Source organism: Macaca nemestrina, chromosome 14, assembly GCF_043159975.1.
Source record: "Macaca nemestrina isolate mMacNem1 chromosome 14, mMacNem.hap1, whole genome shotgun sequence".
NCBI lineage: Eukaryota > Metazoa > Chordata > Mammalia > Primates > Cercopithecidae > Macaca > Macaca nemestrina.
The window spans coordinates 43,045,903-43,070,871 of record NC_092138.1 but is presented as its reverse complement, the minus strand read 5'-3'; the positions used below and the strand labels follow the sequence as shown (position 1 = coordinate 43,070,871).

The 24,969-nt window shown below is 34.4% G+C and overlaps 1 protein-coding gene across 24 annotated transcripts in view; it reads left to right on the top strand.

The window, feature by feature from the left end:
* The window catches only part of LOC105489102 (multiple PDZ domain crumbs cell polarity complex component), a 175,392-nt gene that overhangs the window by 33,787 nt on the left and 116,636 nt on the right, over positions 1 to 24,969 (top strand). For all 24 annotated transcript variants that reach the window (XM_071077786.1, XM_071077783.1, XM_071077781.1 and 21 more), the window contains 4 exons: positions 21,582 to 21,791; positions 22,440 to 22,579; positions 23,580 to 23,793; positions 24,511 to 24,639. In XM_071077786.1, coding sequence (XP_070933887.1) covers positions 21,582 to 21,791; positions 22,440 to 22,579; positions 23,580 to 23,793; positions 24,511 to 24,639 — 693 coding nt within the window. The remainder of the gene's footprint in view (positions 1 to 21,581; positions 21,792 to 22,439; positions 22,580 to 23,579; positions 23,794 to 24,510; positions 24,640 to 24,969) is intronic.

Genomic DNA, 24,969 nt, shown 5'->3' with positions numbered 1-24,969 from the left:
ATGTTTTTGGACTTTGGGCTTCTTGGCCACATGTTCATGTACAGTGAAAAACTAATACTGAAAGGGACCAAGAAAAACACCTAGTTTATACCCTGTAGATTACAGTGGCTTAGAGAGGTTAAGTGACTTGATTATAAGAGTAGAGTAGAACTAGAAGTCAGTTTTCTTTGGAGCCTGTCTTACATCTTCTTCTTCCTTTTTTTTTGGTAGAAAGTTGGTGCCTAGATGCCAAGAATTTTCTTTTGTTTAAAATCATTAATAACTTTTTACAGTGTCTGTGACTCTTTTTTTTAATCTCCATTCTTTACTAATTCAATTCCATTTGTTTACCAGATTCTTTCTTTATGACTAAAAATTTAAAAACTTATTTTCTATTCTAAAATTTAAATATAAGTACTCTAGACTTTTGTCATGTCAGATTTACATTTTCTATGTAGTTTACCAACTGCTGATTTATTAATATTTATAATTTAATAATTAATGAATTTGAGGAATGAAATTTATTATTTTAAACCAGTGGCTACACAAATCTGACCAATGGCTAGCTTATATTTATTACTTCATACCTTCCTTATTTTCAAATGTATAATTTTATATGCATGACAGGTACAATTTACTATCTCCATCTTTTTTACTATTACTAGAAAATACGACCCTCTGATTCTCCCTCTCCATCAGCCTCCTGTTTTTTAAGAAGTAAAGGAACTGAATAATTGAAAAGCTTGAGGTATATGCAGCATATTGGAAAACATGATCATATTGTTGCATTAATGACAGATGCTGACATGCCATGTTGAATTAAGCCTACAATTTTTTTCCCTCAGATCCTTCTCATTACTTCTATTCAATAATGTTTAATTTTTTCAATTTGCTTCTTCAGTATTAAGACTGCCCTTAGAAATCAAACTGTTTCCCTTTGGCAAATTAAACACTTGACAGGTGTGTAACTAAGAGGGCAAAAAAGCCATGCCCTGAAGGGATGTGCTATTTAAATATTGTCAAAAATATTAGCAGGTCTGAGAATATAATTGATGTCTCTGTTTAACTCTGCCACCTTGTGTATTGTTCTAATGCCAGCTAAAAGGATGCATGCTATTAAACCTGAATAATCTTTAATAGCTCTGGTTCATTTCCTATTGCATGATTCCTGTTTAAGTGAAGGGAAAAAACAAAAAAAAAGAACTGTGACTGTATGTCAATGATCTGTCAAATGCAAATTCTCAAGTAGTGTCCTCACTGTCACCTAGTCATCACTGCTAATCACTACAGGGCTTAATGCGTATTCATGACAAAAATCCAGCTATTGTGGGGGAAATAAACACGTTAGCAGTTTAATAATAGAAACTTGTCAGCCTTGAGGATATTGGATTTGCATATTTATTCTGTGAAGTTTCTCCAGTCCAGTATAGGTGGATGCTACTTTTTTGATTAATTAATTGCTTTGCCTTAAGAATTGACCAGTGGCACTAAATTAATCTTTTTACCCTGAATTATCTGTAGGAAAACTGAGAATTAAAATGATTAATTTCAATAGAAATTTAGGACCAATACTTAAAAATCGACATTGCTAAGATTATTTTTAAAGCTACGGCAACAGAGAACAATTCCAAGATTGGAGAAATAATGTGGATAACTCAGGCTGCAAAAGCTGCTTAGACAGCAAATAAGCCTCAGCACAGAATATTCAGGAGGTCTCTCCTTGTCAATGACCTTCAGACTTTTTGGAGTGTGACATTCTATTGTTTTGTTGTTGGTGTTTGTTTAATGTTTCCAGGGTTCTAGTTCATTTATTTTCCTTCCCAAAAGTGTAGGCTTACACACATATCATCTAGATGCATAATGTATATGCACACAAAATTAAGGCAGATTTTTCTTTGGAAATTTTATGACAACTCTTGAAATAACTACAGAGATGCTGTGTTAACATAGGATCAGGGTTGAAAATTACTCTTAAATGTTGATTAGAGTAAACTGGTTCACTGAATCCTACAGTGAACAATCTTTTTTTGAAATTTTTTCATGAAATGAGATCTTCATGATATAAAATTTTGGTTTTATATTTCTATGTTTGTAAGTTTTCACTAATTATATTTCAAAAAGAATTTGAAGCAACTTCTGATGGCAAAACTTGTTAAATAATGAATGATTAAAATGTAAACCTAAACAAAGACCAAATAAAAATATCACAGAACTAGATATACCAAGGACCTTGGGTTACTAAAATTGAGTATGTCATTTAATTTGTTTCCCAGAAGCAAAGCAAAACAGAAAAAAAGAAAAAAAAATGAGAGAGACAGACAGAACTGAAGGACAATGTGGGATTCAGTGAACCAGTTTTCCCTTGGCAATGGGCGGGTTATCTCATGGAGGCTCATATTCTCATATTCATTTAATAATCAACCTTTGTTGAACATCTAAATTAATAAAAATACAAAGAATAATCAGATAGAGGTTCTCACTATCTAGAGGGGAAAATAGAACATAGAAAAGAAAACGAAGAAGGTGAATAGTAAAGAAGGAATGAGTAACTTTGACTAGAAGAAAACCTCACAGTGGAGGCAATAGCATGGATAATGGGCTTGAAAAATGAGTTCTGCAGAGGTGGGGGAAATGATTTCAGGTAGAGAGAGCAGTGTTTACAGGGATACAGAGCAGTTCACAACTGAGGATTCTTTTATGCTCTCCCTTCCCAAGGGAAACTTGGCAGTGTCTGGAGTCAGTTCTTACTGTCATGACTGGAAGATGCTGCTGACAGGTAATGGGTAGAGTTCAGGGATGCTGTTAAACATCCTTCAGTGTACAGCATAGCCTCCTACAGCAAAAAAACGATTGGGTTTATAATGTCTGCATTGCTGAGGTTCAGAAACCCTGGTGTGGAGCCCTATGCAGACCTATATTATCAGAGCAGTAGATTATATGAGGGGTATTGGCAGGAGAGGAAACTATGGAGCCAGACTGTGAAGAACCTTTTCAAGTAAGGTGTTTTGTTTGTTGGTTGATTAATCACCTTTGTTCTTTTGCATTTTTTTTTTTTTTTTGGATATTGTATTAACTTTGTCTTCTAACCCTTCTATTATATACATTATTTTAGCAATCATTTTGTTTTTTATTTCTTCACATTTTTTAACATGATAAAATCATTCTAACAGGCTGGATGCAGTGGCCGAGGCGGGCGGATCACTTGAGGCCAGGAGGTCAAGACCACATGGTCAACATGGTGAAACCCCATTGTCTCTACTGAAAATACAAAAATTAGCCAAGTGTGCTTGTGCACACCTGTAATCCCAGCTATTCGGGAGGCTGAAGGTGGAGTTTGTGGCGAGCCCAGATTGCACCACTGCACTCCAGCCTGGGCGACAGAGCCAGACTCTGTCTCAAAAAAAAAAAAACATCCTAACATAAAATTAAGGTAGTGATTTTAATGACATTTTGATGAGTAAGATCTTCAGTTATAATACTTCTTTCGTCTTACTAATTCTAAGAATACAGCATCACATCCTAATTTACTAATGGTTTTTCTGCCCAAGGCCACACAAGTAATGTACACTCTGTGTGAATTTTTTTTCTTCTGATGCTCAAAACAGGAGCAAATTCTAGGAAACCTAGAGATGTAGGTAGTCTGGTAGTCAATGTGTACTTCAGAGGTTCAGCTTCAAATATCTGAGGTAAGCAGAGGTTGTTAGGTGGAACACACACTGTACCAGGACATGTCTGAGGAGTCTTTATTCTGTAGATACAGATTTGTAAGACTGCGAAGAGTTCATGGCCAAAGTGTTGAGGTATGTTGCTACTTAAAGTAGCAACAGCAGCAGCTCAAATAATTTCTTACATTTATTATTTTAGATTGACGGAAAATGAGAAATTTTGTGAACTGAGGATTTTCTTACTCTATTTTGACTTTGACAGTCAGAAAGATACTGTTTTGTTTGATTCATATCTTAAAGGACAAAAGTGCTTGTGTCTCCCTCTCTTTATTACTTATATAAATGACGAAAAAAAAATGATCCTTTCCCTATAGTTTCTAATTTGAGACCAAAAGGAGGATGATTCACCTGTAGGCTTGCTATCAGTAAAGGGAAGACGACTACTGTCTTTCCAAGAATGTCTAGGTTAAGTTATGACTTGGTGTTGGTAGGGGAAGGAGGACAGAAAGGAAGAAATATGCTTTGATTTCATTAACAAGAATTATCTAAAAATGGAGCAGAACTCTTCCCAGCTGTTGTTGCTTGTGAAAATGAAAATGATCTTTCTTACACCTGAAATAGTTTTACTTTTACGATAGAGCTTTGTAGCCACCTGACAGCGAAGTATCTATTTCTTGAGACTCTAGTGTGCATTATCTAGGAGAAGTTAAAAGAGAATGAGTGGTTCTTATGTTTTTACATTTACCGTAAAGTTTATTTACTGTAGGAATTTCAAATACTTTATTTTTGGTACAATAACAGCTTTTAAATGTTTGTTCCTTTAGCTAAAAGTTTGTAAATATAGAGCCATTGAAGGGACTAAAATTTTTGTTTTACCGTGGGCAAGAAGGCACTGTTCAAGCTTTTTATACAGTGCTGGATTAAAATGCAACACCATCTTGCTATTGGCTATGCATGTGTGTCTAAAACAGCAAATGGTGATAATTGTATGGTATTTTTGTGACAATGTTAAATGGTCTTTGGAGAAGAAGGAAAAAAATGTGAAATTTACTGGTTATAACCTAAATGAGTTTTTTTAAACCTCCAAATTTAAGAATAATAGGCCTCATTTTACATTTAAAGCTACAACAATTACCTTTCAAGAAGCCCTTGTGTACTATAGACTGCCTCATTTAGCTAGTCCATCAGTTCCATAAGGTAGGTTTTGTCTTCATTTTATCCAGTGAGGAAATTGGGGATTAGCTTATATAACATAATCTGACCCACAAAATTATTCATTGATAGACTTAGGAGAATTTGAGGTCTGTCTAACCCTGAAGCCAGTCTTTTTTTTTTTTTTTTTACTTTTATTATAAGTTACACTGTTTCTGAACCCTTAGTTCTCTGTATTAAAGAGCAAATAAGATGGAAAAACAGTTAATAGCATCCCTAAAGAGAAATGCACTTGAGCTAAACATCATCTAAACTCAAATTCATTAAGTTAAAATATGCCATGTCCTGTAAATTCTTCTCCCAAATTTTAATCATAGAGTCTTTTTGACATAAACCAGTACTTTCAGTCTGGTTATATTAATAATTTTGCTAGATTTTAAAGGTAAAGTGAATGATCTGGTTAAAGATAATAGTGGAATGGAGAGAGAATATGGCAAAATATAATCAATCTTCGTGTGTCCATTCCTATATAATTATACTTCTCTGTAAAGCTTTATTTTATTTTTATTTTCCTCTAAGCAGATTGTGAACACTGAGTCAGTTTTGTCTCCTAGAAATGTGGGACTGATAGGAAAAACACTGCAAGAATTCTAACATGTTGTTTGTTTAAATTTTCAGTTTCTAAATTACTTATTTGCCATGGCATTTCAAATAGATTAATTTACTTAATTTTGATACCTTCCCCACTTTGACGTAGAAAATTTCAGCATACCTTGGTAAGAATATAATTTTAGGTCAAGCTACACTTTTTTAATTTTTTTCTCTTGGAAATTTAGCTAAGAAAACACAGAATTGTTGAGATTTAAATAAAGAAAAGACATTCTGTAAATATGCATAAACACACATGCCTAGACTGTGGTATATGCTGCATTCCACTTGCCATTTGTTCTTAACAAGCGTAAAAAGGAGCTTTATAATTAATTGTATTTCAGGTTTGCTTGACATCCATTTGCTACTTTTGGCACAAAATCCATGCCATATTCATCTTTAAATATTTGTACCTTATATGATACTTAAGCTCAAAAACTGATTGCTTAGTAAATGAATGCATGAGTATTCTTAAATATTCAAAACTGTCGTTCATTATTTATCTTTCCTTGACAGACAACTAATTTTTAACATAAGTAAATTAACCAAATAACTGAAGTTATTTTGGAGATGCCACCTTTTCTCTTAGTGATGACATTGAAAAAGTACATCACTTATTATTATCATAGCAATTATCATAGCTTCAAGTCTTACTATGTGCCCAGAACTGTTCTAGTTCTATTGTAGTTAATGGTTTCATCATTACAACAATACTATAAAGTAGGTAATATGATTTTCCTCATTTTGTAGATAGGGAAATGGAGTTACAGAGAGGTTAAGCGATAGAGCCAAGCAGGCTGGACTCCAGACCCTAGGTCTTAATCATAGAACTCCATATATTTTATTTTATTTTCTTCTTAAACAGCATAGTGAATATAGTTTAAGGATTTGTGGGTGATTTGAGTACTTCTTATGATTATCTCATCTCAGATTGTGGCAGAGTGGTCTAGTAGTAGTTGGAGACAAACCTGATCCAGATTTGTATTCTGGTACTGATATTTATTAGTAGGTGATATTAAGTAAGAGTTTATTCTCAGTACATATATCCTGTGAAACATTTTGGTCTCCTGATCAGTTTACAGTCATAAATTATTATTAAGGTCTGCAAAAATCTTTTGTTCATATGGTTTTATCTATCAATATATGCCATGTTAGAAATCAGAATTCAGAAATGTTTTAAATATTTATGTATTTAAAAATCCCCCATTGCATGTTTAAAAATTGAGGAGAGTGGCATTATTTTATATTTTTGCACATATATTTAATGTGCAGCTTAATAGCAGAATACTAGATTTTCATCAGCTTCTGCATTCAGTCTGTTTGGATTTGCTGTTTTAGTTGATGTTTTTGAAGAAAATCTGGCCTCACACAGATATGTAAGCTGGGAAAGGGAGGGATATAGCTTTTTCAGATAATTGTGGTATCCTTCTTTGGTAGTGCATCAAAATTTGTGGCGGTTTCTTAAAGTTTAGTTGCACTGTTGAAGCAGCATCGTTGTCTGGGGTAAATATACGGGGTTTGTCATCTTGCACCAAGAAAATTAAGGACATGGACACATGTGGGTGGGTTAAGGAATGAGAAGTTTAATAGGCAGAAGAAAGGAGAGAGGAGAACAGCTCCTTGCCAGAAAGAGGCATCTGAAAGAAGGGGCAAGGCAGCAGACCACAGCAGATTTTATAGGCAGGCTTGAGGAGGGGGTGTCTGATTTACGTAGGGCACACAGATTGGTTTGACCAGTTCGAAGGGCAGGCTGGTCGCCCCGCTCTAATCTTACTGTGCAAGTGGACTTTCCACTTGGCTCTTGCCATCTTGTCTGCTCCTTACTGTACCTGTGGCTGGCAAAAAGAGAAGATGGAGCCACCATTTTGAACATGCCTAGTCCCAGGTAGTGTATTCCAGTGGGCACAGCTGCTGGCATTCACCTGTGCAAGCTTACAGCTTATTTATGTCTGCAGCTCAATTTCACAGGCTGCTCTTTGTTAGAGAAGAAAATGATTTTGGGGCTGCTTTTCTGGAAAACCTTACCAAGGACTATACCCTCACTATCAGCCTAAGTAATTTCTTCTTAACTCCTGTATCACTGTGAAATCTGAAACCAAATCACTAAGTATTTCACTCTCTATTACAGGAAACTCTATTTGTCTGTCTTGGTCTTTGAATTTTTTTTTTTTTTTTTTTTTTTTTTTTGTTGAGACAGAGTCTCGCTTTGTCACCCAGGCTGGAGTGCAGTGGCCGGATCTCAGCTCACTGCAAGCTCCGCCTCCCGGGTTTGCGCCATTCTCCTGCCTCAGCCTCCCGAGTAGCTGGGACTACAGGCGCCCGCCACCTCGCCCGGCTAGTTTTTTGTATTTTTTTTTTTTAGTAGAGACAGGGTTTCACTGTTAGCCAGGATGGTCTCGATCTCCTAACCTCGTGATCCGCCCGTCTCGGCCTCCCAAAGTGCTGGGATTACAGGCTTGAGCCACCGCGCCCGGCCTGAATTTTTTTTTAAACTAAAGCTTCGTTTATATTACATTGGTCATTTGGAAAATTTGAAAAATGGAAAAATCACATTTCCCGTTTCATTATATAATATAAAAAAGTTATACTTGCTGGTATCAGTTGCAGTTTTATCAACAAATTTCAGTTATGGAAAGGTGTCAAGATCAAGGTGGCAGATACAGATGTTCTAAAATTCTAATTTTCACTTGAAAGCTCAAATTTTATTATGGGCAGTAAGTCCTGTTTGTTGTTTTCCTTGCAGTCACGGGCTTACTTTGTTTATTTTTGAGAAAATGTCTTTTCTATACCCAAGTCTATATAATCACAGTTTGATTTTTTTTTTTTCCAAATATGATACTTATGAAAAAAGCGGCTAGGCTAGTTCAGCTTGCAACTCAAATTAGTGCTTTTCTGTGAGACAACCATTGAATTTATTGTGCAGCATAAACACTTTCTATTTACCATTTTGCCATTTTGCTTTTTTTTTTGAGACGGTGTCTTGCTCTGTCACGTAGACTGGGCTGGAGTGCAGTGGCATGTTCATGGCTTACTGCAGCCTCGACCTGTTGGGCTCCGGTGACCCTCCAACCTCAGCCTTCTGTGGAGCTGGGACCACAGGTGTGTGCCATTAGCCAGGCTATTTATTTATTTATTTATTTATTTATCTATCTATCTGTAGAGACGAGCTTTTGCCATGCTGGTCTCAAACTGGTCTCAAACTCCTGGACTCAAGCGATCTGCCCACCTCAGCCTCCCAGAGTGCTGGGATTACAGGCATGAACCACCTGTAATTTTCCCGCGAAGAATAAAAAGTAACCTTAGCTGGTATCTTTGGCCTTGAAACACTCAGAAACCTGGTCTGCTTACCATTTTGAAACATGGAACATAAAAAAGACATGTTCTTGAGGGTCAAGATTTAATAAAATCGACAAGTTTTACTGTATCAAGAATTTGTAACTTAAAGGATGGGGAAATAGAATATTGCTCTTTATGAGAGGTGCTGAAAGGAATTTGTAGTCTTTTTTTCAGCGTACATCGGACACCTCTACCCACCCAATGACAATAATAAGAAATAAAGATACTATCAAAAAAGATCAAACGAATTTGAAAAAATAACCCATTATTTTTGAAATTAGGATCTCAGTGGGAACTCAGGGGAGAGGTAAAACATCCTGGTATGTTTTACTTCATTGTAGGAGCCAACTTTTTAGAAAAGAAGTTAAACACTTTTTTGATAACAATAACGAAAAGAGTTTAAAACAAAACTGTTTTAACTTCAAGTTATTTTCCAATCTTTATTCAAGTGTTCATAAATATTTTATGAAATTTGGGCAAGTGGGAGTCTTAATTTTTTTACCTAAGTGTATTCCCAAAGGTTTTAGTGTCATTTAGGCCTTCTTAAAGAAGAAAATGCGTTTATAAAATACACATGGAGGGCTGGGCACGGTGGCTCACGCCTGTAATCCCAGCACTTTGGGAAGCTGATGTGGGTGGGTCACCTGTTCAGGACCAGCCTGACCAACATGGAGAAACCCCATCTCTACTAAAACTACAAAATTAGCTGCATGTGGTGGCGCATGCCTGTAATCCCAGCTCAGCTACTTGGGAGGCTGAGGCAGGAGAATCCTTTGAACCTGGGAGGCAGAGGTTGCGGTGAGCCGAGATTGCGCCATTGCACACTCCAGCCTGGGCAACAACAGCAAAACTCTGTCTTAAAAAAAATATATATATATATATGTGTATATATAAATATATATATAAATATATATTAAATATATATATACTATATATAATATATATATTTATATATAAATATAAATATATATATATACACACACACAGCTCAGTATTTAGTGCAGTATGCCTTGTGGATTGATTTTAATAAAAATCTCTTATTATGTAGTTTAAAGAATAAGATCTTTGCAGGTTTGAATAAAAACTAAAATATTAAAATAGTCTGTTAACTCCTCATTCATCCACTTAAATTGACAGCATTGTGTAAAAGCTAAAGTCTATAGTTTTGTATTTGGTTTTGTCATTTAACAGATTATAACAATCAGTGTTACACTGGGTAGATTATTGATCATCCAGGAACACCTTCCCAAATATAAAAAGGGAAAAGGCAGAGTCTTAACATACACTTTATTTCCTTGTTTAGTTCTTAAGCTTTCTTTGCTTTCTGTCTTCAATTTTATAGTTCACAGTTTAACTTTTTTAGCACAAGGGAATTTTAAGACAAATACGCATTTGTACCTATATAGGGGCAGGTGCAGAAAATTTACATTTTGATTACTTAAAATGACTCTATCAACATTCTTGTGTTAAGGACTTACTTTCTCAATTGAATACCCTTATCTTTTAAATTTATCAGCAAATGTTAGTCAAAGGCTACTTAAAAATATCTGCAAATTATAATGTGTGTTCTCAATTACTATCTGTTTTGGTATTCGAGAATTCATAGCTGTGAACAGAAAAGTATCTTATCTCAGTAGCTGAGTGAGCTAAGCCTAGTAGAATAATTTTGTAGGATATTTAACATATTAGTGATTATGGAAAGCATTTTGTCATTTTAATTACTATCCCTATCACCTAGTGATGTTTAAGACATTTTAGATGCTCAATAAATACTTGAATAAATGAAAGGAAGGTCTCATAGAAAATGTAAAATTTTGTTTGTTGTATTTGAAAATATTGTTTTCCCTTCTTATAACTTATTGCTCCGTTTTGTGTCTCATTTAGTTCAGGAGCCAGGAGCTACCTTATGTCTAAAATAGTTTCGTCACATTAAGCTAATCCCCTTTGAACATGCAGTTCAATTTCTTTAATTAGCTTTAAAAATAAGGATCATTAAATCAGAGTGCCACCATCAATTACTGTGCAAGGGTTTGCCTGTTCAATAATGCATCAGAGCTGTGCTTTAATCAGTATTTCACTGAAAGATTTATGGAAAAGGAGGCCTCTCTAGGTTCCAAACTTGAAATGGAGTCCTATCATGTATAAAAAATTTTTCTTGTGATTGCTATCATTTTAGGTGCTGTATTTCATTGAATGCTCTCAGCATCCAATCTTTGCATTTCATAGTTGGAATCATTTCCAGAGAGTGTTTTACAGCATTTTTGGTAAATTCACAAGAAAATAAGCACATTTTTTTGTTCTGCAAGAAGAAAATACAAGGTGCATGATTTAAAAAAAAGTCTGCGTTTATAAGAGGTGCGTCTGTTATGGCAAATTCCCTGAAGAATGGCTTATTTCTTGTTTCTCATTATGTTAAGGTGTCTAACAAATAAACAAAAAATATGGGAAATTGAACTAGCAATGTATGTCTGTTTAAACAATTTACCAAAACTAGGGTTGCAAAAGTAGTACTCATTTTTTCTTACTAACCTAATTTAAGATGACGTATATTTTAGCTTTTAAATGATAGATTATAACATCCATCAGACATATATAAGTATTTTGGTCATTCTTGCTGGTATACTGTGTATTGAGAATAAGTCAAAATAACAATCATAAAACAGATTTGATAATCTACCAAAAAATGCTTTATGAAATAAAGTTTGATCCTAAGCAGTCATTTTTGTAGTTATTTACAGAAATACTTCTGGAAAGATGGATGGTAACCATTAAAACAGAGCTAATAATATTAACTTTCTTTTCAGTTAACAACTCAGAAGGAATAGATGAAATATAAGAAGTGATATTTTAGTGCTTTATAGTACATTTAGTTAAATGAATATATGTATTTGAAAATCTTCTATTGGTTTAAAATTGAGTGCATTATTATGTAGTTATGGTGAAAATATTGTAAATGTTTTTGAAAAGAGGTATAAGTAATTTATAATTTTGAAATCTCGTAATTACATTAGCCTTGTCCCAGCATGTATCAAAATAGTGTGGAAGTATGGCATAATTGTTATTTCCAAAAAATAATTTGGTATGCAATAAAATTATTAAAAGTTTTAAAAATTTATAATATTTGTGGAAGACAAATCTAAATGTGTTACAGAGGTTAAAATATGTTTGGTGAGGATTCATCTTTACCTGAGCACTTGTTAAAGGACTCCTTCTGGGAGTGGGAATTAGCCCATTTAATCCACATCAAGCCGGTGGAGGGCCACATGTCACAGTGGTAGACCAAACTTCGTCTTCAGTTATTTAGTTCCTGTTCTCCTCATTTTAAGGTGAATGTTTGGTCAATGAATTTTAAATTCATAGTTACGGATAGACAAGATGTAGCTTTCTGTATACAGGCCGTTGCTACTACTTGCCTTCTTTAAGAGACGTGTTTTTACATCTTTCATTGGAATGCCCCAGATTTTTTGCTTTGATTATATGTCTTATTTTGCAAACTTTGAAAAATTGAGAAAAAACATACATTAAAGGGAAAAGGTGTGCCCAAGGATTTTTTTTAACAAATTAGATATACATGTAACCCTTATGTAAATCAAGATATGGGAAATGATCAGCACTCATAATTTGTTTCACCTTTCATTCAGTCCTAATCCTCCTCTTTAGGAATTACTATTTTGACTTTATCTCAGAGATAAGTATTACTATTTGAATTTTATGTAAATACAGTCTGAGCATATATGCTTCGTGCCTGACTTCTTTGTCTTGTCTTTGTGTCTGTGAGATTCATTTGTATTGTATGTGTAACAGTAGTTCTTTTTCATTTTCTGTTTGAATATTCTAGAATATACTTGTCCACTCTTCTGTTGATTGCAGTTTTTGGCTGTTATAAATAAAATTGCTGTAAACTTCCTAGTACCTATGTTTTAATATTAATAAGTGTGTATTTCTCTTGGATGTTCACTTAAGAGTGATATTTCTGGGTCCCAAGGTATATATTCAGCTTTCATGGATTCTGCCAAACTGTTTTCCAAGGCAATTATAAGTCCAACTCTTTCACGATATTTAGTGTATGAAAGTTCTTGTGGCTCCATATCAATGCTCACACTTAGTACTACCCACTTTAAATTTATTTCCTCCAATTTTAGTGACTCTGGGGGATATGTTATATTATCATTTTATTGTTTTAATTTGCATATTCCTGATGAATAATAATGCTGAGCACCTTTCCATGTGGGATTGGTCATTTGGATATCTTCTCAAAATTTGGGAACTTCCTGGTTTTTTTTTCACCCATTTTTCTATTGATTTTTCAGTCTTTCTCTTAGTGATTTACAAGAGTTCTTTATATTTCCTGAATACAACTTCTTTGTTGGATATTTGTATTGTAACCATTTTCTCCTTTGTATTTTGGCTTTTCATTCCTTTAATTGTATCTTTTAATGACCCCAGAAGTTGTTTTTATTTTAAAAACAAATTTTAAATTTTAAAAATAAAATTTTTCTTCATGGCTATTGCTTTTTTTTTTCTTTTTTGCCCTACTTAAGAAACCGTTGGCTACTCCTAAAATACAGAGATTTTTCTCTCAGAAGCTTTATTAAAGTTTTACCTTTTAAATTTTGGATATGAGGTAGAAATAAAGTGTTTATGTGCATGTGTATATTTATAAATAATTTTCCATTTGAATATCCATTTGATCCAGAACCATTTATTGAAGAGATCATCCCTTCTCCCTTACATTGTCATTATTGTTGTAAATCACGGGATCATATATGTGTGGGTCTGTTTCTAAACTCCATGTTGTGTTCCAATTAAAAAAATTTTATCATATTTTATATGTATTTTTAGAAAACATTTTAGTTTCTAATTGTTTTGCTGGGAAATACTAAACTGTATTTTTTGATATTGATTTTACATCCACCAACTTACTAAGTTCACTTATTAAAACTAATGGTTTATTTGTAGATTAATTTGGATATTCAGTATACAAAATTGTGTGGTCTGCAAATAATTATGGTTTTTGTTTCTTCAGTTCTAGTCTTTATACTTTTAACTTATTTTTCTTGCCTTGTTGGATGACCTAAAACCCTGGGTCTAATATTGAATAGAAGTGGTGATAGCATGGATTTTATCCATTATTTTTTTCTCCCGTCTTTTGAGCTGATCCTGTTTTTCTCCTGTATTCTGTTCATTGTGTGAATTAAACTGATTTTCAAATGTTAACTCAACCTTACATTTCTGGAATGCCCAACTTGGTCATAATCATTTTCCTCTTTAAGTATCTTTGAATTGAGTCGCTAACATTCTCATTTAGTATTTTTCTATTTATGTTTATGATGTATAGCTTTTCTGTCTAATATAATCCTTTTTGGAGTTGGCAATTGAGGTTTTGTTGGCCTCAAACAAAAAGTAGAGAGCAATTCCGTCTTTTTCTTGTCACCAAAAAATTGATTTAATTTGGAAAAAAAAATGGGAAGAATTTACCAGTGAAACTCTAAACCTGTTCTTGTTCTGTTTTTGCGGGGAGGGGGGATTTTTAATAGTGCATTCAATTTCATTGATAGATATAAAATTATTATTATTATTATTTGATAGAGTTGCTGTCTGTCACCCAGGCTGGAGTGCAGTGGCTCAATGCAATCTCCACCTCCCAGGTTCAAGCGATTCTCCTGCCTCAACCTCCCGAGTAGCTGGGATTATGGGCATGCACAACCATGCCTGGCTAATTTTTTGTATTTTTAGTAGAGATGGGTTTTTGCCATGTTGGCCAGGCTGGTCTCGAACTCCTGGCCTCAAGTAGTCCGCCTCACACTATTGGTATTTTGATAAATGTGTTTCCAAGGAATTTGTTCATTTCATGTATTTTTTCCCCATTTTTTTGCATAAGGTTATTGCATGCCTGTAGAGTCTATGTTCCTTTTTTTAAATTCCCAATACTGGAAATTTGTGTTTGCTATATTTTCTTAATCAGTATTGTTACAGGTTTATCAGTTTCATTAATCTCATCTTCTTTTCAAAGATCAACTTTTGACTTTTTTGAATTTCTTTATTGTATCATTTTCCTGTTTTGTTGATTTTTGCTGTAATATATGTTATTTTCTTCCTTTTCTGAGTTTGGTTTTCTGTTTTTAGCTTTTTGATTCGGATGCTCAGCTCATTGACATTTCATCATTCCTTTTTTTCCCTCTTACATCTAAGTCTACATTTCTAAGCATTTCTTTAGCTGCATATCCAACAATTCTGGATGTAGTTTGCAGTATATGCAGTGTGTCGTATGTTCCTTATCATTCAGTTCAAGATTTGTTTTAAATTCCTCCCTCCCTCCTTTCCCTCCCTCCTCTCCCTCTGTTTTGTTTTGTTTTGTTTCAACTTACGTAGATTTACCTAGCTATCCCCACAATCAAGATCACCACAAAGATCTCCCTTATTCTATTCTTTTATAGTCATACTTAACCCCTTTCCCACATTTGTAACCCCTGGCAACCTTTAATTCATTTTGCATCTCTATAATTGTGTCATTTCAATAATGTTATAAAAATAAAATCATAATATAGGTGACCTTTAGAGATTGGCTTGTTTGCATGCGGCATAATGCCCTTGATATCTTGAAGTTGTATATATTAATATTTTTCTTTTTTTATTTTTCAGTAGTATTTCTTATTGGATGTACCTATTGAGGGGCATTTTGTTTCCAGTTTTTCACTATTTTTTTCACTATATATAAGCTGCTGTGAGCAATTGTGTATGGACCTAGGTTTTTATTTCTCTACAATAAATAACCAGTAGTGCAATTGCTAGGTTGTGTGGTAAAGGCATGTCTAGTTGTTTTTAGAAACTGCCAAACTATTTTCAGTGGGGTGTACCATTTTACATTTCCACCAGCAATGTCTGAGCAATCCAGCTTCTCTACATCCTCACCATTCTGATGGGTACGTAGTGATATTTCTTTGTGATTTTAGTTTGCATTCCTTTAATGGCTTATGATTCTAAATTTCTTTTATGTACTTACTTGCCAGCCATATATCCTCTTTCATGAAATGTCTCTGTGTTTTGCTCCTTTTCTAGTTGGGTTTTTTTTAACTATTGAGTTTTGGGTTTTCTTTATATATTCTAGATATGAGTCATATGTCAGATATATGTATCCTTGACTTCTTTGATTCTACTTTAATTAGTACTTTTACCACTTTCTAAAAAGTGCAAGGAACTTAAAACACTTCAACTTTATTTACCCTACTCCTACATTTTGTGCAACTGTATGTACTTTAATTACATATATCTTTAAAGCTCCACAAGTTTATTTACTGTTTTAAGGAATTCATACCGATTTACATTTTTTTTTTTTTTTTTTTTTTGAGACGGAGTTTCGCTCTTTTTGCCCAGGCTGGAGTGCAATGGCGCGATCTCGGCTCACCGCAACCTCCGCCTCCCGGGTTCAAGTGATTCTCCTGCCTCAGCCTCCCGAGTAGCTGGGATTGCAGGCATGCGCCACCATGCCTGGCTAATTTTGTATTTTTAGTGGCGACGGAGTTTCTCCATGTTGGTGAGGCTGGTCTTGATTCCCGACCTCAGGTGATCCACATGCCTCAGCCTCCCAAAGTGCTGGGATTACAGGCGTGAGCCACTGTACCCGGCCTGATTTACATTTTTAAACTCCTTTTTGTACTGTAATATTTTCTGCATAGGGATTATCTGAGATTTAATTATTTTCCTGCCCAAGATTTTACTTTGGTATTTCTTTTATGCAAATCTAAGGTAACTGTGGGTGGAGTGTGTGTGTGTGTGTGTGTGTGTGTGTGGTGTGTGGCGTGACAAATCTAGGTTGTCAGGTATTTTTATCTTTTTGTTTTTTAATCATCTCATCAACATCTGGCCTTTGTTTTTCTTCAGAAGTCAGCTGTTGGTCTTATTGTTCTTTGAAGATTAGATACCTTTTTGCTCTAGTGGTTTTTAAGATTTTCTTTCTATCTTGGCTTTTAGCTGTTTTGCTATGATATGCCATGCTAGTCAGCCTCTAAGATGGCCAGTATTTCCTGCCTTCTGATATTCATGCTTCTGTATATTCCCCTCTTCTTTGATGTGGGCTGGATACTGCTTTGCTTTGCATCAATAGAGTATGGCAGAAGAGTTGGTTTCTTTTTGATACCTTTAAAGCGGTTTATTTATTTATTTTTTAACAGCTCTTATACACATTTTTAATTGTTCTCAGTGGAAAAGTTACTCTGATACAGTTGTTCACACAGAATGACCTTCATTGTATATAGAACTAAAGATAAATTATGTTTTCTTGGATGCTATTCTAGAAGCAGCTCTCCTACACACCTGCAAATGAGGAACTTGCTAAGAAGATACTGTCCATTTCTTCTGGAAGGCATATTGAATGATACCTAGGGCACTAAACACTTGTCTACTCAGACCTTCTCTAGTTTGTGTCCTTCGCTAGCTTGTACCAGCTAAATGTGCATTTCTCAAAAAGTCATTTTTAAAGCTATTTGTACCAGTTGTATTTATTTTATAATTGCACAACTTTATTATATAATATACAATTTTATGACAAGTTTATTTTTCTGTGAAAAAGTATTTAAATTATTTTGAAAAACTGTATAGGTGAATTGATAAAACAGTTATTGGTGAAATTGTTAGTTATGTTTGATCAAACTATAAAACATATTTATGATAAAAGATATTTAGAATTATGAAATTTGTTACAGACTGAGGATCCCACACACCAAGATCTAATGGCTATGGTATGTTTGCATAGTAAAAAGTATTTGGATTTATGCTATGGTAAGCCAGATTGAACAAATTGCATGTATGAACAAATCCTATATACAGATGAATATACATGCATTTTTTAAGTAAAAGTAAGGTACATATTTGTTCTTTGTTATGATTTCTGCTTTATTTGACCTTTTGTAGCATGTGAACCAATACTGGTTCTAACTGCATCTTATAAGAGGACTTTTCCTATACTGTTAAATACTTAGAAGATGTTTTAGCTTGCCCTTTCACATAGAATTTGCAGACTTTTAAATTGAATAATTTGCATAGTATTTAGGTTATGTTTTAGGTAATAGCACTAACTAAAATCCATAAATTAATGTGTTTATTTACTAAATACATAAAAGCCTCTTTTAGACTGAAATGTTCAGCCAGAACTTAAACAGAAAACAGATAATTGTTTGGTGACTCTTGCCCATTTACTAACAACTTCCGTAAATTATACAGAATGTTTATCTGTATATAAAAATTGCCAGATATTTATGTTTTCTTTTGTTTAATTTATATTCTCAAAATAATTTATATTTTGTGTAATTTATATTCTGTTGATGAGAATCAAGATCTTTTCATTAAACATTTATAGCATGACTGCTATGAACAGACCTATCAAGGCAAATAAGATACATTCCTATTCCTCAAAGAGATTATAGTTCAGAAAGCATTTAAATAAAGAATTATAGCCTAATCAAAGGTGCCTTTCTGCTTTTTCTTATGAGTATAAATTTGCCAATGTATAAATAAGACTTTTGTATGGTGGTATAATTAAATAATAGTTTTTAAATATGTGATCTCTGTAACCTTTGCTTTTACATTTATGTAGACCTCAAGGTCAGGGATGAAGTAGGAGGAGTCATTGAACTTCCTCAAACCTTTAACAAGTTAGGAAATGACAATTGATATTAAATACTTTTATACAGTTCTCATTTTATAATATTTTACTTGTTTTGCTCCCACTGACTTTACTCTTGGAATGCCTTTATACCTAATATTTCATAATATCAGAGCTTCTATTTTACCGTGAATTTCTTATAGACAGATTCTCTATTCTCTGAATGCGATTTGTTCATTCTGGCTTACCATAGCATAAGTCCAAATATTTTTTCCTATGTAAACATACCATAGCCATTAGGTCTTGGTGTGTGGGATCCTCAGCCTGTCACAAATTTCATTATGCCATCTGCTTCAACCTGAGCTGTGTATCTTCTGCTGGCAGACTTTATTGAAGTTGTCATGGCTCAGGATAAAAAAAAAATCAGTCTTGGCATAAGAAGCTTACTTTTGAAAAAGTAATAATTGATCGTGTCTGCTATAGATTTTAAAATAAACATTTAAAAGGATTCCCAAAAGTCTCTTCTCATCACATTGATCTCTTTTTCATCTGTGATTGTAGATAGCCAATATAATGGTTATTGGTAACTTTGGTAACTTAATGAGTTTTCTGTTTTATTTTTAAGGATAGGTAACTCTTATGTGTAGATTTTGGTGACATATTGTGAAATATTTTGATAGCTTCTGCCAGGGGATGTTCTTTGCCTAATGTTTTATTTCAAAAATGATATCTAAAATGTTTTGTGTATAATACAAGGACTGTATGTTTTGTGTATAATACAAGGATGATAGGAACACCATGATGAAAAAAATTTAGGTCACAAACAGCTTAGGTGTGTGACTTTACATGATTTCATCATCCTTAGAATTGAGATGATACTTGAAAGGTTGGTCGGGAGATTGGATCAGAATTAGATCCTTAAAAAATAGATAAACATTTTTTTCTGCCAATGTATGTTGAACATCAACTCTGTATAAGGCATTCTTCTAGAGAATGAGGGCATAGTAAAAACAAAATAGTCACAAATTTCCGCTGGAGAGTTTTTGCATTCTAGTCTATCTCCACTGACTGGGATGAAGGCTTCATGACAGCAGGGTGTGGATCACGTGGTAATGAGTGCCATGAATTAAAACAGGGCAGAGTAAGTTTGTGAAGTATAATGGTGCTGTCTTAGATAGGGATGCCAAGGAGGATTTTTCTGTGGTGAGGCTGGGCACAGAATGAAATAAGGAAGCATGTGGATATTTGGAGAAGGATATACCTGTCTGGTAGAGTGGTATATCCTTGGCAGTTTGAGGCACAGTGAGGAGGGGAGCACAGCTAAGGCTAAGTGGGTGAGGGACAGACTGCTAGGAGATGAGGTCAGAGAGTGACCCCAAAACATCATTGAAGTAAGCTTTCTGTTAAGTAGTTATAGACAAAAAGTCACAATCCAGACACCCAACATAAATATGAAATTAGGATTGACTGCATTGCTTTATTATTATTTATATTTAACTTCAAACTCTTTGTAACAGGCACACACAAATAATTATAAAATCATTTCCCAAAATGGGATGATCTTTTCCATTGTTGTTACGTGTGTCGTTGTACTTAGAGTTAGCCAGTCAGCACAATTTGAGGGCACAGTCCTCCAGACTGCCAGTGCTGCCGCACACTTCTGATACCAACTGCAGCAAGTTAAGGTCCAGCTACAAACTTAAAGGTATAAGGATACATAAAACCACCCTCACTTATGGTATCAGCTGCAAGTTTGCGAGGTTCCCCAGCCACCTTGAGGTGTCATAATTCACTAGAGGGTCTTAGAGAATCTCTGAAATCTGTTATACACATGATTATCATCTCTTGTAGGGAAAGGATGCAGTTAAAAGTCAGCCAAAGGAAGAGATGCATAGTGCAGATTATGGGAGGATTCCAGACTAAAAGCTTGTGTGACAAGCTTGTGCTTGATCTATGTGTGACAATATGTATAGAGTACAGCCATGTGTCATTAGGTGATTTCATCCTTGTGCAAACATTGTAGGGTATACTTACTCAAACCTAGGTGGTATAGCCTACCACACAACTAGGCAACAACTGTTGCTCCTAAGCTACCAACCTGTACAGCGTGTTACTATATGGAGTACTGTATGCAGTTGTAGCACAGTGGTAATTATATGTGTATCTAAATATAGAAAAAGTACAGTAAAAATGTGGTTAAAAGATAAAAAATGGTACACCTGTATAGGACACACTTACCATGAATGGAGCCTGCAGGACTGGAAGTTACTATAGGTGAATCAGTGAGTGAGTGGTGAGTGAATGTGAAGGCCTAGGACATTACTGAACACTGCTAAATAGTCAATATACTGTATGCTACTAGATAGCCATTATAATGATTGGGTTATTGGTAACTTTGGTAACTTAATGAGTTTTCTGTTTTATTTTTAAGGACAGGTAAAAAACTTATGCATAGAGTTTATACATAAGTTATAAATACTGTACACCTAGGCTATACTAAATTTACAAAAACTTTTCTTTCTTCAATAATAAATTACCTTGGCTTACTGTAACTTTTTTTGCTTTATAAAGTTTTAATTTTTTTAAAAAAACTTTTGACTCCATAATAGCACTTAGCTTAAAGCACAAGCACATGTATAGCTGTGTTTGACTGTGTTGCAAACCCAGGAATATTACCTGATCTTGGTGTTCAGAATTTTTTACTGGGGTGTTATTTCATAGGTGTGATTGATTGCCCTGCCCATATGATTAAAATTCAACTCCGAGTTTGGGCTTATATCATGTGGCCTTGGGGCCCACCATGAAGGAGAAAGATACCTCTTCACTCAGGAAATTCTGAGAGAGGAAATTCTGAGAGTTCAGAGGTTACTTCATAGGATCTGAGGACAAAAAAATGTATGTCTGGATGTATTTGTGGGTGTGTTTTAATGAGTACCCTGAAGTTGAACCCTGGAAGTAATTAGTTTTTAAATTTTCCCATCTAATAAATGGTGCTGCATTGAACATTTAGTGATGCACACACATCTTTGTGTATTATCCTAATGTTTATCCTTGAAATAAATTTCCCAAAATAGAATTGCTGGATCAAAGGATTCGGACATTTTGAAATTTCATATGTACGTCCTTGTACCCTTGGAATATTTCCTATGAAATAGTTTATGGAATGTCAAAATTCTTAATACTCCCTGTATTACTCTTAGGTGAATATTGCAACTTCAGCAACTTCAAATATTGAATATGCCCACATTCCTCATCTCAGCCCAGCTGTGATTCCTACTCTGCAAAATGAATCGTTTTTATTATCCCCAAACAATGGGAATCTGGAAGCGCTTACAGGATCTGGTATTCCACACATTAATGGGAAACCTGCTTGTGATGAATTTGATCAGCTTATCAAAAATATGGCCCAGGTAAGAACATTTCTTTCTGTTATTGTAATACCTTTAATAATTTAAGAATGTGATCAAATTGTGGATAATTTGGAGAATATAGTGACATTTATAACATCTGAAACAATTGGAACAAAAAGTTGTGGGAGTTTAGATGGTTCAGAGATTTTCTAGTACAGTTTTATCATCATTTAAATTTGAGTATTATATGTTGTATTATAGAAATATTCTTCAGGATAAAGTGCTAACAATTACCTTGGAAAAATTTTTTTCAGTTTCTTTTTTTTCTAAACAAAGAAATGGTTCTAATAAGATGACTGTTATTGCAATAATTGGCTTTTAATTTAAGTTTTTTTTGAGACATGTCTTGCTGTGTCACCCACACTGGAGTGCAGTGTTGTGACAGCTCTAAACTCCTGGGCTCAAGGGATTCTTCTGCCTCAGTCTCTTGAGTGTCTAGGACTATAGACGTGTGCCACCACACTCAGCTAAGTTTTAATTTTATTTTTTATAGAGATAGGGTCACATTATGTAGCCCAGTTTGGTCGCTAACTCCTGGCTTCAGGTGATCCTCCCACCTTGGCCTCCCAAAGTGCTGGGATTTACAGGCGTGAACCACCATGCATGGCCTGGCTTTTAATTTTGTTTCTTTTTTTGTTTCCTAAACAGGGTCGCCATGTAGAAGTTTTTGAGCTCCTCAAACCTCCATCTGGAGGCCTTGGGTTTAGTGTTGTGGGACTAAGAAGTGAAAACAGAGGAGAGCTGGGAATATTTGTACAAGAGATACAAGAGGGCAGTGTGGCTCATAGGTGAGATGGTCACAGCGTCTACTTTGTTTTCGATACCACATTCTGAAGGTTTTGGTCACTGTGCGGGAATTTAGAAAGATAATAATGAATAGAAACAAATAATTGAACATAATCTGGTTATTAACCAGTTTTTAGAAGTCATTAACATTGTTGTGATAAAATAGCAAGTCCTTTGAAATGGGAGTAGCTTTTAAATATAGTCATAACTTACTTAAGTTTTGGTAAGGAAAGAAAAATTTGAGGATAACATTATTTTGATTGTTAATTAAATGGGCTCTTTTTGGTTAGATTTTAAAAATCACTATACTGGAAATGACCCAAAATAATTCGAGTTGCATTTGTTTATATACCCAAAGCAATAATTTAATATAGTTGTCCATCAGTATCCGTGGGGAATTGGTTCCAGGACTCCTGCAGATACTAAAGTCTGCAGATGCTCAAGTCCCTTATATAAAGTGGTATAGTATTTGTATATAACCTGTGCACATTCTTCCATATATTTTAAATCATCTTTAACTTATAATGCCTAACACAATGCAAATCCTATGTAAATATTAGTAGTCATACTGTATTTTTAAAATTTGTGTGATTTTTTTTTTATTGTTGTGGCATTACTTTTTCTGAGTATATTTGATCCCCAGTTGGTTGAATCTGTGGATGTGGAACCCATGGATACAGAGGGCCAACTGTATAGGTATATCCACTTTCATTTTTAGAAGATGGGAATATCCAAGATGTCATGTAGGCTGAATGGGGAGCTGAAATAAAGAGTACTTTTAAATGGGAGGAGTTGAGTAGGAGTAGCAGTGGAATAACCTTACGAGAGTTGATGACCTGCAGCCAAAGCGTATATTTTTTTAAAAGTAGAACTGCAGGAAAAAGCTTAGAGTATTGGAATTAAAACTAGGATTAAAAATGACTTGAACATACATGCTAAAGAAGCTGTCATTTCCTTGAGAACTCTCAGATTGTCTTTTATCCCCTTTTTCATCCTTGATAGAGATGGAAGATTGAAAGAAACTGATCAAATTCTTGCTATCAATGGACAGGCTCTTGATCAGACAATTACACATCAGCAGGCTGTCAGCATCCTGCAGAAAGCCAAGGATACTGTCCAGCTAGTTATCGCCAGAGGCTCTTTGCCTCAGCTCGTCAGCCCCATAGTTTCCCGTTCTCCATCTGCAGCCAGCACCATTTCAGCTCACTCTAATCCAGTGAGTACTTAAAATTTTCAAAAGGAACAACGTATTTTTCAAGTTCTTTTTGGTTATCTCCAAGTTTCTAATTTGTGTAGGGTCTTTGCACTTCTTTAGTTTTTGTCTGACTATTCTTTTATCTTTCCCTAGCCTGGAATATTTGTTCTTTAAGCATGATAAAGCTTCTAGGTTCTGAAACAACCATTACTTTTCTTTGTGTAGTTTTTTCCTTTGACAGCATTCCTTAAAAATGGAAAATGTAGTCCTTTAACAAAAATTGACTTTATCTGTAGACAAATACATTGTTGATTTTGATTTTAAAATTATACAATTATATTGTTACAGTTAGCTGTCAGTAACTTTTAAGAAGTCATCTAATTTGGAATCCTGCCTCAAGGCAGGATTGTGCAGAAGACATTCTTAACATGTGACCTTTTTTTTTCCCTTGATCTTTTTCTTTTTTTGTAAGAAGTGCTACAAAAGATCTTGCAAATCAGTGCCTGTCTTTAACTGCTGAAGTGAAATCATTATGATGATATATTGATAATTTCAAGAATGATTCTGTCAGTAGCGCTTACATTCTGTTGAAAGGGAAGTATACCAAGTGAAAGGGACATTGTTAGGACTCATTATGTCTGAATTTAATTATTTAATAACCACAAAAATTTCTACTGTAATATAAAATGTTAGTGCTTTATAAATTTCTACAAATTCATATATGAGCTTTGTTTGTAGGTTCACTGGCAACACGTGGAAACTATTGAATTGGTGAATGACGGATCTGGTTTGGGATTTGGCATCATAGGAGGAAAAGCAACTGGTGTGATAGTAAAAACCATTCTGCCTGGAGGAGTAGCTGATCAGGTAGGCTACATCAATAGATCTTTTATGCTATGTTATCAAATAATATGGGTACATCTTTTACATTTTTTTTGTTATAGAGAAGAAACTTTGGCCTTAGATGATGCCAAAGAAATTGAGTTAGAATCTTTGGTTTTATTGAGTGTCCCTGAAGTGTTGTCTTAGACCTAGGGGAGGAATACCTTTGAAAAGGGACATTAATCTTAAATTATAGTTTTAGACAATGGGCTTAACACTTTTGAACCTCAGACTAAAGCCAAGGTTATGGATTTGATAATTGTGGAGGTAGCTACTATTTTATAGTCATAATTCATATTTATAAACCTAGTCAGC